At 32.4% G+C, this 16,849-nt stretch overlaps 1 protein-coding gene across 1 annotated transcript in view; it reads right to left on the minus strand.

The window, feature by feature from the left end:
- The window catches only part of LOC128588339 (bifunctional heparan sulfate N-deacetylase/N-sulfotransferase 4), a 295,881-nt gene that overhangs the window by 253,961 nt on the left and 25,071 nt on the right, over window positions 1–16,849 (minus strand). Inside the window, exon 2 of the mRNA XM_053595091.1 lies at window positions 7,016–8,238. Coding sequence (XP_053451066.1) covers window positions 7,016–7,993 — 978 coding nt within the window. The 5' untranslated portion in view covers window positions 7,994–8,238. The remainder of the gene's footprint in view (window positions 1–7,015; window positions 8,239–16,849) is intronic.

The following is a 16,849-nucleotide window of genomic DNA, read 5'->3' on the forward strand; positions in this document are numbered from 1 at the left end:
CAAAACATGACCTGATTTATGACTTTGTTGATAGCTAATGTTTTACCATCTTTGAAAATAAAATTAGTTTCTAGAAGATTATATACATGAGCAATATTTTACTATATTTTGAGTTTTTAGGTAAACAATGAAATTTTATTAATTGAAAAATAAATATTGAAAGTATCTGAACTTAATTTTGTTTTACTTACTAAAAGGCATATTAATTTCTATCTTATGGCTAATGACATAAGGCATGAAAGTGTCAACAAAGAAAACTGATTATAATAGGTAGATTAGGTCAAGCATAACCATGTAGAAAAAAGAATGAGCATTAAACTTCAGTTAAAAACAAAATTTTATGTTCTTTTCACTGCATAAATATGCTCCACAATCTCTCTTTTAAAGAAGTATATTGGACTCAAATGAAAATATCTACACACACACCCACATATATACATACATGCACACATATATACATAGAATGAGTAAGGTGGTGCTGTGGACAAAACTATTTCTGAATTTGTTGCTAAATGCTCCCACTATTCCAGTATAATTGGGGGAGTGGCCCAGTGAGAGTCAAATCATAAAAATAACTGAGAAATTCTATTCATAACTTTTGCTTTCCTCAATTTGTTCTACGGAAGAACAGAACACCTCTGTCTTCTATTTCAAAATAATATAGAAAAATTTCAGTGAAATACCACTGTTCTAGAAATGGGGGTACAGTTTGAGGGAGGAAAGATTTCTCCTTGTCTACTGTGTGCTACTAAATATTATACTAAGGATGAAGTGTAATATAAGGATGAAGAACAAGAAACTATCAGAACTTTCCCACACATAATAGAGAATTATTTCTAAGAAAATCATATTTATTAAAAAATAAAGTCAAGATAAAAAATCAAATGTGAAACTGAATAGAATATTCAACTTAAAAAATCAATAATTTTTATAGAAATATAAGTAATCCAAGAGGTAAATAGCCTCAGTTCTAACCAAGTTTCTCATACTCTTTTATTAATTGTTCTGGCTTTTTTTTTTTTTTTTTTTGTGGTTTTTGGCAGGCTCTGGGTTTGAACCCACCAACTCCGGCATATGGGACCGGTGCCCTACTCCTTGAGCCACAGGTGCCGCCCTCTTTTATTAATTGTTCTAAGGGAAATATGCAAATTACAGGACTTTATATAAAAAAAGAGACATAGAGCCAAAAATTTTATTTAAAGAAATAATAGCAATAAAATTTTCAAATCTAAAGAAATATACTAGTATACAGGTAGAGGAAGACTAAAGGTCTACAGTTACATATAATCCAAACAAGACCACACCAGGACATACCATAACCAATAGTTAAAAACCAAAGACAGAGAAAATATCCTGAAAACAGCAAGAGTAAAGAAGAATATCACATGTCTGTGAATATTAACAAAGCTAGTAGTTGATTCTAAGTAGACGCTTTATAGGCCAATAGAGGGAGATGATATATATTCAATGTGCCAAAAGAGAGGAGAGAGCTATCAAGCAAGAACACTTTGACAGAAAATATGTCCTTCAGAAATGGAAAAATAAAGTCTTTTTCAGACAAAGAAAAACTAAAGGAGTTCATCAAAACCAGATCTGTGTTCCAGAATGTGTTAAAGAAAGATCTTCAAGCTGCAAGCAGAGGACACATTAGTAACATGAAAATATAGAGAAGCATAAAACTCACTGGTAAAAGTAAGTTTAGAATCAAATTTAGAATAATATTGTTGTGGAGGTATTATTTTGATATAAAGTTTAAAAGGTTAAAACATAATGTAACATATAAAATATTTATTAACTATTGCACAACATTAAAAAAGTAGGTTGTGATGTCAAAAACAAAATATGCACAGGGGTTTCTATTTGAATAAGATAGAATAAGAATGTTGAGTTTTTTATTGAAATAAAATTTAACTTATTAGCTTGAAGTAATCTGTTATAGTTATACAACACTTTATGTAACATTATGATAATTACAATCAAAAATCTATAGGAGATGAACAACAAAACAACAACAACAAAAACAAACCAAGAAATAAAAACATACCACTAGAAAAATACCAATTAACCACAAAGGCAAGATCAGAGGAAAGGACTGAGGATCTACAAAATAACCATGAAAAAATAATAAAATGGCAGTGATAAATTTCTACTTAGCTATAATTACCTTTAATATAAATGAGTTAAACTGTCCAATAAAAAAACACAGACTGACTAAATGGATTATAAAAACAATACTTAATTATATGCTTCCTGCGCATGATTCACTTTACTTTTAAGGACATAAATAGATTTAATGGGAAAAGATTTAAAAAGATATTTTTTGCAAATAGAGTTCAAAAGACAGCAGATAAAGCTATAATTATATCAGATAACATGTATTTTAGGTCAAAAACTGTACAAGAGATAAAGTAAGTAATTACATAATGATAAAGGAGTCAATTCATCCAGAAGTTATGATAATTATTAATATATGTGCTATATATGCACTCAACATTTGAACATCTCTCTCTCTTTCTCTTGTTTCTCTCTCTCTCTCATATATATATATATATATATGTACACACACACACACAAACATATAAAGTATATATTAATAGAGCTGAATGAATAGCTAGAGTATAAACAATAATAGTAGAGTAATTCAATACCCTACTTTCAACAGTGGAAAGATTATCCATACAGAAAATCAATGAGAAACCATCAGACTTAAATAACATTTTGGACAAAATGGACCTAATAGACATATAGAACAATCCATCTAATGACAATAAAATATAAAATTGTATTCTTCTCAAGCATATACAGAACAGGCTCCAGAATAGATCATATGTTAACCCATAAGACATGCTTTAGAAAATTTAAGTAGATTAAAATCATATAAATTATTTATTCTGAATCCATAATATAAAGCTAAAAATCACTAATAAATCATTTGTTATATTCACAAGCACATGTAAACTAAAAAACATGCTTCTAAACAATGTGTCAAAGAAATTAAAAGGTTGATTTTAAAAAAACCTTCAAACAAACAATATAAACACAACATACCAAAACTTTGGGGATGAAGTAAAAGAAGTTCTAATTATAATAAATACCTACATTAATGAAGGAGAAAGATACCAAATAAACAACCTCAAGTTGTTCTATCTCAAGTAACTAGGAAGAATAAAACCTCAGCAAACTAATCACAAAGTTAGTAGAAAAAAAGAAATATTAATAATCAAAGTAGAAATAAATGAAACAGTGACTAATAAAACAACAGAAAAAATCAATTAAACAAGAACTATTTTATTAAAAAAACGTAATTGACAAACTTGTGGTTAGACTAAGAAAAAAGAGGGACATTCTTATTTCTCATGGATCTCCAAAAAACAAACAAACAAACAAAAAAAAACTTAAACTTCACATTAAACCAAAAATTACACAAATAGCCAATCAAATTCTAAACAAAATGAACAAATCTGAAAACAATGCATTACCAGAATTTGAAATATACTACAAGGCTACAGTAACCAAACAATGTGGTACTGGCTTAAAGGTAGACACTTACACAAGTGGAACAGAATAAAGAACCCAGAAATAAAATCGTGTATCTATAACAAACTGATTTTTGACAAAGCAGACAAAAAAATATACCAGAGAAAATTGTGCTATTCAACAAATGGTTCTGGGAAAACTGGATAACTACATACAAAAGAATGCAACTGGATTGTTATTTCTTACATATAAAAATTTACTCAAGATAAAGACTTAAATGTAAGACCCGAAATAACAGCAACAAAAAATTCTAGAAGAATATGTAGTAAAAACTCTTTTATACATTGGACTAGGTAAAGAATTTTTGATTAAGACACCAAAAGCAAATACATCTACAATAACAAAAAATAAATGGGACTTAAAGCAGAAAGATTTTGTACAGTAAAGGAAATAGTCAACAGAGTAAATGGACAACCTACAAAATGCAAGAAAATATTTACACACTATACATCAAAAAAGGGCTAATATTCAGAAACTGCAAGAAAAAACAACTCCATCACAAAGTGGGTTTGCCACTTGGAACAGACTCTTCTCAAAAGAAGATAGACAAATGGTCAATAACCATATGAAAAAATGTTCAACATCACTAATCATCAGGGAAATACAAATTAAAATCACAGTGAGATACCACCTTACTCTTATTAGAATCTAATTATTAAAAAGTCAAAGAACAATAGATTTGGGTACAGTTGCAATAAATAGGGAATGTTTATACACTGTTGGTTGGAGAGTAAACTTGTACAACTCCTATGGAAAGTTGTGTGGAGATTCCTCAAAGAACTAAAGGCAGATCTACTATTTAGTACAGCAATCCCACTATTGGGTATCTACCCAAAGTAAAGAAGTCATTTTATAAAAAAGGATATCTGTACTGAATGTTTATTGTAGCACAATTCACAATAGCAAAGATGTGCAATTAACTTAAATGTCCATCAACTTATAAGTGGATAAAGAGAATATGGGGTAAACACACACAGGCACACAGAGACACACACCGTGGAATACTACTCAGCCATATATAAAGGAATGTAATGATGTATTTTGCAGCAACTTGGAAGGAACTAGAGACCGTTATCCTAAGTCAAGTATCTTAGGAATGAGAAACAAATCCACGTCTTCTAACTTACAAATGGGACCTAAATGGAAGTTATACATGGCCATAGAGAAGAGTAATGGATGTTAGAAACTAAGTGGGGGGATGAGGGATAAAAATCTACCTATCAAATCAAATGTACACTATGCTGGTGATGGGTACACTGAAAGCTCTGAATTCAGCATGACATAATTTATCTACATTAAAAAAAAACAACGTGTACCTCTTACATTTTTTGAAATTACAGGAGTATTTTCTTCAAAATTATAGTTAATACCCTCAATGAATCCCAAACAATAAAAAAATCATAGTTAAATGAACATGTGTGTATACTAGGAATATTATATGATACTTAATATATAGTTAATAATTATATATATATATCCCTGATGCATATCTATACACACAACCTTTGTGATTCCCTCGTCACGTGTGATGTTACTGAAGCTTATGTTCAATTTCAGTATCGTATTATCCTGTGGGGTTATGCCACATAAGAGATCAGTGACCTTTGACTATTGTATGAGAAGTGGTAAGTAGCAATTTGTTTTTCTCTGAGAAGTAATTGGATTTGAGCTGGTCCATTTCATTTAGAGTTATGAAGAACTTTCGAATTCATATTCTCCCTTATCCTGGAATTTCAAAAACGCATTCATTGTAGGGGTTCAGGAGAGGAACCAACCTCTCAGAGAACAAGTTGAAGCACATGGCCTCTTTTTAAAAGTTTATGGTTTTAAAACTAATATGATACTAATATTTACACTGAGTAAAAGGAATAGTAAGTAAATATCAAAAAGTAAGGGAGAAAAATGGAATAAAAATGTAGACAGTACTCAACTGAGGTCCCTTAATCACTTTGTAGCATTCTCCAAGTGAAGTCGTTGGGTCACAGTCAAGCTGTGCTTCATTCAGTAGCTCATTAAAAACAAAATTCACTGGACCACATGTACTTTGAAGATTTTTAAAAAGTGAACTCATTTTACTGCTTTCAATCATGTATTACAGTGGTCATAGGTCTTAGGATGGGGAGAAAAGCTTTTATTTTAAGTAGTATCCAAGTTTCATCTTTGCATAAAAAATAGCTTAATAAAATAAGTTCAAAAATGATGGCAAGATTTTAGCAATCTTAGGTTCCTTTATAATTCTAAGTTGTTGTATGATTTTTGTTCTTATTTACAAAATAAATTTAATTACATATAGTATGAAGAAGGCACAAGTGAAGAAATTATGTGAAAATGCTCAATTAAGATTTTAGAAAGAATTATTCTCAGAATTACCTACTAATCTAGTATAAGGTATTTGGTTTTGTCTTTATTTAATAGCCATCAACTTATGAAATAGTTATTCGGTCACTTGTTCATAACTAAGAAGTATCACCAGTAACACTGCTGTGGTACCCAAGATAATATCATAAAATAATAATAGAGATAACAATGGAAGCCTCCTAAGACAAGTCCAGTACCAAATTCCCTATAAAACTATTTTTGTAAATGTCTATATTTACATGTGTTCAAACATTTCATATAAGTGAGTACTATGCTTGGGCTGCTTCTCCATCTTGTATTTTAACCACAATATTCAAACCCAACTTTGGCAAGGTTATCAGTCCAAAAATAGAGTTCTGTAACTACATTATTTTCACTGCTACAAACTACAACATTTGTTAGAATGGGTCGGATATTCTTGGGAGTTCTAGAAGGGATGGCTCAAGCTTAAAAAGAAGCAAAAGCATTAAGTCGAATTACTACCCTGTTTCCCCGAAAATAAGAGTGTCTTATTTTAAGGTGTGCTCCCAAAGATGCGCTAGGTCTTATTTTCAGGGGACGTCTTATCTTTCCTGTAAGTAGGTCTTATTTTCGGAGGATGTCTTATTTTCGAGGAAACAGGGTACTTGGGATATTTGAGCTCTGTCCCATTCTGAAGTGTCTGGGGTGTTCGTATGTATATGTTTGGAAAGGTTAAGGCTTAATTCAATATATTTTTTCCAAAGCTACTGTATTTTTTTTTTTAGAGACAGAGTCTCACTGTACCGCCATTGGTAGAGTGCCCTGGCGTCACACGGCTCACAGCAACCTCTAACTCTTGGGCTTACGCGATTCTCTTGCCTCAGCCTCCCGAGTAGCTGGGACTACAGGCGCCCGCCACAACGCCCGGCTATTTTTTTTGTTGTTGTTGTTGCAGTTTGGCCGGGGCCGGGTTTGAACCCGCCACCCTCGGCATATGGGGCTGGCGCCCTACTCACTGAGCCACAGGCGCCGCCCAAAGCTACTGTATTTTAAACCTACTATATCTTGAAATGTTAAGAATCTAAAATGTTTAAAATTCTATTTTATCAATACCACATAAAGAATTGCAAATTGTGATATTATTCATAAAGATTCTTACCTTAACGTCTTTGACATTCATCCTTGTTCCTTCCTTTCCCACAAATATATCATCAATATCCACAAGGATGTATCTGTCCAGGGATAATGTCAGCCTCTTCCCTGACAAGAAGGAGATGGCATCTATGAAGATGAGCCTGTGTAACCAAAAGTTCAAGTTGTTGCCAAACAGAACTCGCTGAATTCCATCATGAAGACCCAGATCCTGAATCACTGTCGCAAAAAGTGTTTTGCTAGACAAAGATGAAAGGATTTTTTCTGTCTGTAATTCAGTTAAAAGTACAGGCTGGTATGTTGAATGATTATATTGGAAAATAGTCCAGTCTTCCCCAGGAAGAGGGCCTTTCTCAACCTTGGGTGCTTTGGTAATATGCAGCAAACGAGACTGAGGGTTGACAAAGCAGTCCTTTAGAGCTAGATTATTGAAAAGGTTTAGTGGGAATCCTTTCAATTGTGTACTCGGTAAACTGTTTTCATTGGCTTTATGAAAACCGATGATACTAACACTGTATTCCACACAGTATTTTTCTAAAAGTTCTCGGTTCCAGGAGTCCATGCTGACATACTTCAGAATATTTTCATAAATTACTAAAGTATATTTCCCTTTCCCATTATCTGTAAGAGGAGGTATGTCTCCCTTGCCAGGGGCAATGACCATGTGGTAGTGAAATCGACTGGACTCCAAAATGGCTATGATATCTTGGCCAAGTTGAGAGTATTGGCTCTCCACAAAGAGCAGGACAGTAGGGTCGGTTTTGGATGTATCGATGGGTTTCACTGTTTTCAGCTCCACTGACCGATATGGTAGCATTTTGACATCAGCACACTCTGCTTCTGCAGTGGTTTCAATAAGGGTCATTTCCTGTTTGTAGCCAGAGTAGAGGAAATAGGCAGAAACGACAATGCTCACTAAGCAAAAGGTAGCTAAGAGAACAATCAGGGTTCGAAAACTTCTCCGAAGCTTCACAATAAGATTCATTTTTTAAAAGAATACTTTGAAAACACTTTCCAATTTCTTTTTCTAAAGTGCCATGGTGCATAAAGTATGAGATGCTGCAAACATCACTTCCCCAAAGTTCATGTAACCATTGCAAATCATGTAAAACGTGTGAAGGGATCGCAAATGAGTTAAAGCTGGAATGAAACCGACCAGGAGGGTGCAAGTTGAAGAGATTTTGAATGTGGACGATACCACAAAGTGCTGGGGAACCCTCTAAGCATAATCTGAAAAAGAGGAGAAATGTAATAACTAAAAAATGGAAACATAAATATGTGTAAGTCTAATATACACACATCTTACCAATGTATTCTGATATCTAAAATCATAGATATCAAAGATAATTGTACTGTGCTAATATGCAAAAAATACTAATAGCCAGATGTTTACAATCTAGATGTTACTACTTAAGAGTATAGTAGAATTTTTGAGGACCTTCAAAATACAGAATCCTATTTGCTTTTGCCCCAACGTCAATACATGTATATAAAACTCATATTGAGAGCATTTTCAACTAGTCACCTAAAAAAAAAGGTGTAAAAAAATATGCTTTAGTAGGATGTCAGCACTCCTATTTGTACAAATAATCAACATATTGAATCCCACAAAGGCATAAATGTATTCATGATCTATGTATGTATATTATATATATATATATATATATATGGATATACATACAAATACAGTAATTAAATACATATACATGTATGCTTTAGTGTAGAATGTTAATTAGCATAAAAACTGCCTACACAGAACTGGCAAACCTTGTATACCTCTTCATGTGACTGAGTGAATAATTTTGTTTTAAATTTATAGGAATTACAGTCCCCTTTACTAATTACTATTTTATCTGGATTTACATGGTGCACCATGTCCCTCTTCACCATAACAATCCACAGAGACAGGATTCTTCACTCTTCGAGACAATTAGTGACAGGCTATGAGAGAAAGAACAAAGCAGAAACCAGCATTCTCAGATCCCTCTAAAGAAAGGGGGCCGGGGGCCTAGATGAGAAGAAGAACTTTCACTTTTTTTCAAAACACATTCCTTAATTTGGCCTAATCTAGTAATCAGGATTAAAAGTTTTCCATTGTTAATCTTTATACAACAAACGTTCTATTTCCCTATCACTTTCTGGGGGAAATATAAAAGCAAAATATACAAAACATTAAAAAAAAAAAGTTTTCCCAAACCGTTTCATCACAATTAGACATAATTTTTCATTATTATCAGGTATTTTTATTTGTATAGATGCCTCTAATTTTTAATTTTTACTTTCATTAAAATTTAAAATTTTTTTCATTCCTCTAAAACTGTTGGAATACTGTAAAAAGTTTTCCTCCATTTCCCAGTTTGCCAAACTAGTGTCCATAGGAAAACATCCAAAATAGGCCATGATGTCAATTTGTGATATATATATTTGAGATATGTACGTTTGACACATTACATCATGGAGATTTAAATGATCATGTTTTGTAATGAATGACATATCACACCGTAGACATTTTGTGAGTTTTGTATTTCATGTTTTTAATTGGAGGTTCTGAATGATTAATGGTTATTAATGACAAATCTATCGCTGGATTATAAGATCAAACATCACAATATTAAGTCATTGCTTTCTTTTATATTTCTAAGTTTTGAAATAATGGTTTCTCCGGTAATTAAATAAAATAAAATTAAGTTAAAATAATATTTATTTTTTATCTTAGGGTCTGATAAAAATATTTTTTAAAGATTCTCAAGAGTTGAAACCTGGAATTTAAAAATTTCTACCAAGTATTTTAATTTTTTTATCCCAAATAACAACAATTGGCTTGAATTTTCCTCTCTGAAACACATTGTAACAATATGAAAAATCTCCCAGTGATGTCATATTCATTTAAAAAGGGAATTAATTTCACGTTAGAGATTTTTACTGATGCTGTGTTTTCAAATAAAATTATTTAACATAGACTTCCAAGTATCTCAAAAGTTGGTTCCTTTGAACAAATTGAATTGCATTTTAGAAATGAAATATAACAATAAAAGACTCTGGGTTTTTGTAAAATATATTAACCAATAATACCTAGTATTACCTTCTAATTTTGTATATGTTTGAAAATGTTTATGAATAAATTTTTCAAATAAAAATCAAATTAAAATATACATGAGGGGATAAAGGAGAAAAATGAATATAAATTTATTTATTTTCACAGCTTGAGACTATCTCAAATAAATAAATAAATGTATTTATTATCTGTGAACTGTACACCTCAAACTGGTGAAGTTCACAAATTACATACGTATATTTTACCTTAATAAAAAGTAAATTTTAAAAATTAAAAAATATATACAGTATATATGTGTATGTGTATGTGTATGTATAGAATATTGAAATTGAAAGATATTTGGAATTTCGCAAAGGACCTTATCCAATTTTTATTATGTCCATTCCTAGACTTCTCCAAGCCCATGTAATTGATTTAAAATCCATTTATGCAAACACAGAATCAGACCCATACCGCCTCCATCCCCACATGATATGGCCCAACAAGAGCAGAAATCTATTTAATCCACATTCTTTGGAGGGTTGTTTAGTGTATTAAGAACAAATTTAATCAAGAGATTTGAATAGAAACTGAATGTATGATAAGTTGATATTTTGTCAAACCTTTATCTTTTCTCATATAAAAAACATGAGTTTCATTTTTAAATGTACAAAAGATGAGATGTCAGTTTTGCATATTAGAATAGTTCATCTTAATATGAAATAATTAGAAAAAATGTAAAAAAGCATATGGGACTAGAGTCTGCCAGCCCAAAGAATAAATAAAATTTAAATGTGACATTTATTTAACATTAATCTGTTTAGCGTTGGAAGAATGATAGATACATATTACCACATGGTAGATACGTGTGTTTCAATGTGTTGATTTAACTAATGAAGTTATCCTTCACATTCCAGCCTCACATTACCTCTTTCCTTACAAAAACTGGCTAGAGGAAATGTGGAAGCCTGGACCATAAAACATGATAGACCATCAATGTTGACTTATACCCCACACCTGAGACAGGAGTTAGTGGCACATTATTTGCAATGCCAAAGAGATGCAGTCTGTGATTTGCTTGAATATTGCACCTAGTGTTGTGCTCCCTTTAAAAAGAGGAGAAAAAAAAGCGAGGAGAGATGGGAGTAGGGAGACCAATTAATGTAAGAATCTTACATTGTCAACGTAAGTAAATTAATACAATTAGGATTATTTTTCAAAAGATGCATATGTTAAATAACTCATTAAGGAAATTCATTTCAGGATAACGATGAAGACAAGAAGATAACACACCCAAAGTATAACATGTACATGTGTTCTTAAGATTCTAAGGCGACGCACTATCATTTTTATTTTATCTTTTTTTAAAATTAAATCATAGCTATGTACATTAATGCAATCATGGGGTACACATTTTTATTTGATCTTAATTCTGTGTCCTCTGCAAGATGAGCCTGAGACCAGTTAGCATCAAACAGAAACATACAGCAGCTTTCTTATCCCACTTTCCCCCTTACATTGTGATGTTAGCCTTTCATTATAGAATGAACAGACAAATAAATGAATTATTGAGTACATTGCATCTGTGAAAAGCTAATATTTCTTAACCACAACACGAAGTTAAATTGTGTTGGTCCCAATTCTAAATCTGACTTTCACATGTTCTAATAAATCTATTGTTAAAAAATTGAAAAGGGAGATCTACTCATTATTTTTCATGACGACCTGTCTCAAAAAGTGGGTTGCATGACCTCTGTGTAGATTCTGGGAAGAGAAAAGAAAGGCTTTGTAGAGGTGCCTTCCTTGTTCTCCCTCACGTTCTTATCTTTACCTCCACTGCTTTCAAAAGTGGGTCATCACCTCAGTAGTGAAATAAATACCTCTCAGAATGTTTTGCTCTCTTTTAAGATGAAAGAACATGAAGACATTATTGTTGGCGTATCTGTTTTTAAATTATTCATTGATTTATTTTCAAAATCTTTTCAAAATTATTAAGAAATGAGTATAATTGTGATGGATGTGTTACTCAGTTCAATGTAAGCATTTCACATTGTATATTGAAGCAGTACCCTGAACCCCATAAATGCATCAACGTACAAAGTGAGGATTTAATAAAAAATAATTTTTAAAAATCTGTTTAGAGGTTCTCTAAAATTTAGTTTATAAAGTCCATTTTCCACATGTTTAGGAGCAGAGCCATTAATAGACAAACCAATTACAGGCACTGAAATAGTTATTGCTATTTTGGGAAAAGATAGAAATTCAGAAGAAAGCTAGACATAAAGTCATATACATTGAATATAGGTGTGAATGTTTCTTTGTTCAATACTATCAAATAAGTTATATTGCTCACCAATGAGGTTCATTAAAGTACATCTGAAATTTAAAGAACCGTATTTCCCAGCATTTAATGAGTGCCAAATACTTGCTGGTAATTATGCTACATTCTTTGCATTTATTGTTCTTTTTACTCATTATTAGACTGTTTTTAAAATGAGGAAATCACAATTTAGAGGATTTAAGAAAGGGACAAAGATCACATTACCAATAATTTATAACACTAGGGTTTTATGTTCCACCAGTTCCATTGTTGAAAAAAAAAACACAAAGATTAGGTTAGATGAAGCCAAACACTTAGCAGGAAGACTAATTACATAATTTAACTACGTATTAGCAAATTTTACTTTAATTTTAAAAGTTCAGATATTCAAAGCCCAGAAATATCTACCAAACATGGTGAAAACCGTGGAGGTCAATTGAATCATCTTACAGATGCTGCATTAAGTCCAGGTGACTTAATAATTTATAATGCAATCAGCTTTCACCTCTCATGACACCTAGAAGAAAACATTTTATTAAGTACTTTATTTCTACATGGTTCATGAATTTTTTGTTTGCTTTTAGGTACCTGAAAAGGTATTATCTCATATTTTATATTAATGAAACAGTACTTTTTAATTAAAATTGTTACATAAATATTTAACCATTTGTTCATATATCTAAACTGCACTAACACTCCCTTGAATTTCAAAATTTAAAGCCATGTTTCAAGACAGTATTTTTCAAATTATCACAGGGATATAAAGTAGACTAACAGAAATATCATCATACTTTATGTATAGTAAAGGTAGGTAGCAGTTTATAAAACTTAAGTTCAGCAGTTCTCAACCTGTGGGTCGCGACCCCTTTGGGGGTCGCCTAAATACATACCACATATCAGACATTTACATTATGATTCATAACAGTAGCAAAATTACAGTTCTGAAGTAGCAACAAAAACAATTTTATGGTTGGGGGTTACTACAACATGAGGAACTGTATTAAAGGGTCGTGGCCTTAGGAAGGTTGAGAATCACTGCTTTAGTTACAGTGTGTGTGTGTGTGTGTGTGTGTGTGTGTGTGTGTGTGTGTGTTTGGGTCTTAGTGTAACATTATTTTTCCTTTTTAGTCACGATTGAAAGTGTACAAGGAAACACTGCTCAAGAAGGCACAGTTTAGGCCGGGCGCAGTGGCTCAGGTCTGTAATATCAGCACTCTGGGAGGCTGAGGTGAGTGGATTGCCTGAGCTTACGGATTAGAGACCAGCCTGAGCAAGACTGAGACCCCATCTCTAAAAGTAGCCAGGCGTTGTGGTGGGCGCCTGTCACCCCAGCTACTCGGGAGGCTGACCAAGAGAATCGAATGAGCCCAGCAGTTTGAGGTTGCTGTGAGCTATAATGGCACAGCACTCTACTAAGGGCAATAAGTGAGATGCTGTCTCAAAAAAAAAAAAAAAAGGCCCCGCTAATCCAAATCATTCAATCTGGATCTAAGAGGATGATAAATATCACAGAGGTTTTAGCTAAATTGCAATTCTGGGTGTTTTCTGAAAAATATCCAATATTGATAATGAAGGTTTGGCCTTACGGAACAGCTTTCAACTTTGTCACAAGATCACAAATAATGTTGTGATATTATCTTCCACAGCTACCATACCTACACAAGTCTTTTTTTTTTTTTTTTTTTCAAAATGAAGGTACTAAGTAATGAGTAGGTATTATATTTAATCAAGGTAGTATGCTTATTTTATGATTTTCTGCAAAAAATGATGTTTTCTATACCTGCAAATAACCACTTGATTGTTACCTAAGTTTTATATTTGCTTCATATTTTCTTGATTTTAGTGACATAATATAAATTTACTTTAGTCTTCAGAATATGCATTTTACCAGTACAAACTCCCAAGTGTTATTTCTAACATAACGGTAACATTACTAACGTGATATTATATTGCAACACAAGATTATAGTAGGCCTATAGCTTTGAACTATCAGCTATATCCGCACTTCCAAAGATTATCAAGGCAACTCAGTAAATAGTAGAGTAAATGTCAGATTTCTTTTATCACTATTTCCTGCAGATATATATAGTGCTCACTTATCATTTTCTTGTGTTTTGTTTGCTAAAGAAGAGAAATGACATGATTTTTTACAACTGAGAGTTCATTTTCATTAAAATCAAACTGTAAATATATATATATATATATTTTTTTTTTTTTTTTCAGTTTTTGGCCGGGGCTGGGTTTGAACCCACCACCTCTGGCATATGGGGCTGGTGCCCTACCCCTTTGAGCCACAGGTGCTGCCCCTCAAACTGTAAATATTGTATCTATGTATCCATCTTGTTTATTAGAAAAACATGAGGACTTTGAGAGTGAGGAAGCTACTACGTGGACATTTGTTCTGGTTTGTCATGTAAGATTTAGACACAGTAATAGAAATGCTATCTTTAGCTAAGTTGAGAGGTCTAGTAATCATTGCTTGGAACTCTGTATTTATTTTTATAGCTAAGATTTCATCATTGAATTTTATCCTTAATACTGCTAAAATAATAATTGTGTCTCAGAATGTATGGAACAGAATTAAATATAATCAACAATTTTGGAGTGATTGCATCTCCTCTGTGGGTTCCAGAATTCCAGACAATTCCCTTAGGACCTTAGGATGACATTGGGATAAATCTCTGAATCTATCTCTTGGTGTAGAAATGTGAGTGCAACTTATTTACAATGGAACATTCAAAATGAAACTAGAACCAGATAGGTTATCTAAAATTTAACTCAGTCTTAGATTCCTTCCTATTTACTCCCCTGTGTAAGAAGTAAGGGCAATAATCCATCACCCCTTCAATAAATAAATGTATTAACCTTTACTAAGAGCCTACCTTTTGCCAGGTACATCTGCAAATTCATCTGTTTCTCATGTTATCATCAAACCCATTCTTTTGATTCTAAGTTCTTTTGTTTTAATAGCTTCTCCTTTCTTCTCTTTTATTTACTATTTCCCTTTCATCTCCAGATCATTTGCCTTCCCTTCCCCTCCGGTCTCCTATCCCCTCCCCACTCCTCTTTTCTCATTTCCCTTCCCTCTCTTTCTTTTTTTCCCTGACAGTGAATGGTTTTAAAGTTCTTGATTTAAACCTTGTACTAAGTGAGATGGATCACAATCTTCTTCATAAAGCATCACAAGAATGGAGAGGCAAGGATCCAATGTACTCAATTCTCATATGAAGACAGTAGACCATCTAATACATACCCACATAAGAGAAAAACTCAAATCAATTTAAGGCGAGGGGTGGAGGAATGAGGGAGCGGGGAGGGGGGGGGAGAGGAGGCTGAGGGATTCCAGTGTATGGCATCCCTCTTCAGGGTGGAACACCATTATAAGAGGAACTTGAGCTAACAAATACAATCAGTATAACCTAATTCTTTATACCATCAATGAATCCCAAACCATAAAATTAAATAAATAAAATAAAGCTTGTGTTAATGGATTTAATGTGAGGAGTGTGCTCATTAATTGAATGATACATGTAACAATGTTTCCATTTTGTATCTCTATTTTCTTTTCTTTCCATATGAACAATAGAAGCTACAAAAGATGACTTAGAAAATACTACAATTGATATCATGGTATGCTCCCTGTCTAAATATATTATATTAACAATTTTTTTCCAAAGGAAGCTTTGTTCTGCAAATTATCTCATCTACAAGGTGATTTGAAAATGTTTATAAAACTCATACTGACATCTTTTTAAATAAACCTTATGTGTATTTTACACTTGAGGGTATTAGAAAATATTGAAAACCAAGAAAAACAAAATAAAGTGTATTTTTTAACAAAAACCTCTCTCTAGTCCTTTGTAATTTTTTTCTTTAGTTTAAAAAATAACTTATTTTTTCACTTAAAATTATGACATTAACTAGTTATAATAAAAGAAAACATGATTAATAAGTTCTTATATCCATCATTGTTTCATCTCTATTTCCCTACTTTATTATATTTTGATGATTTCAATACATTTCTAAGCTAGGTAGGTCTACTACCTAAAACTCCATTAAACCTTGCAAACAAATTAGAAAGTGTGGACTGAATTGGCTCAGAATTATCCAGGGAGCCAAGTTGACTCCCTCCCATTCGTGTTCCCCAAATCTATGGAATTCTCCCTGTACTCACTTGCTTCCTGAAGTCATCGAAAATGTGACTATTTCTAAAGTCAGTCTTTTCCTTTTGCTTTCACATGTTTTCTAGAACTTCATCTTCTGCCTTCTGAGTACTGGGTTCAAAACTGAGTATATGTTTTGTTAGTAATTGACCATAAACAGCATCTCTGTACTTTTTGTTTGGTAACTGCATTATCTGTACATCTTCATGGCTTTTCTCTCCAACACTCCCTCACTAATCTTAGTATAAAGAGTTGGGCATGTACTGATTTTGGTCTGAAACTCCAGGTATTATCTTCTTAACAAGTTTAACTCACCCCGATCTT

The sequence above is a fragment of the Nycticebus coucang genome, chromosome 1, assembly GCF_027406575.1.
Source record: "Nycticebus coucang isolate mNycCou1 chromosome 1, mNycCou1.pri, whole genome shotgun sequence".
Taxonomy (NCBI): domain Eukaryota; kingdom Metazoa; phylum Chordata; class Mammalia; order Primates; family Lorisidae; genus Nycticebus; species Nycticebus coucang.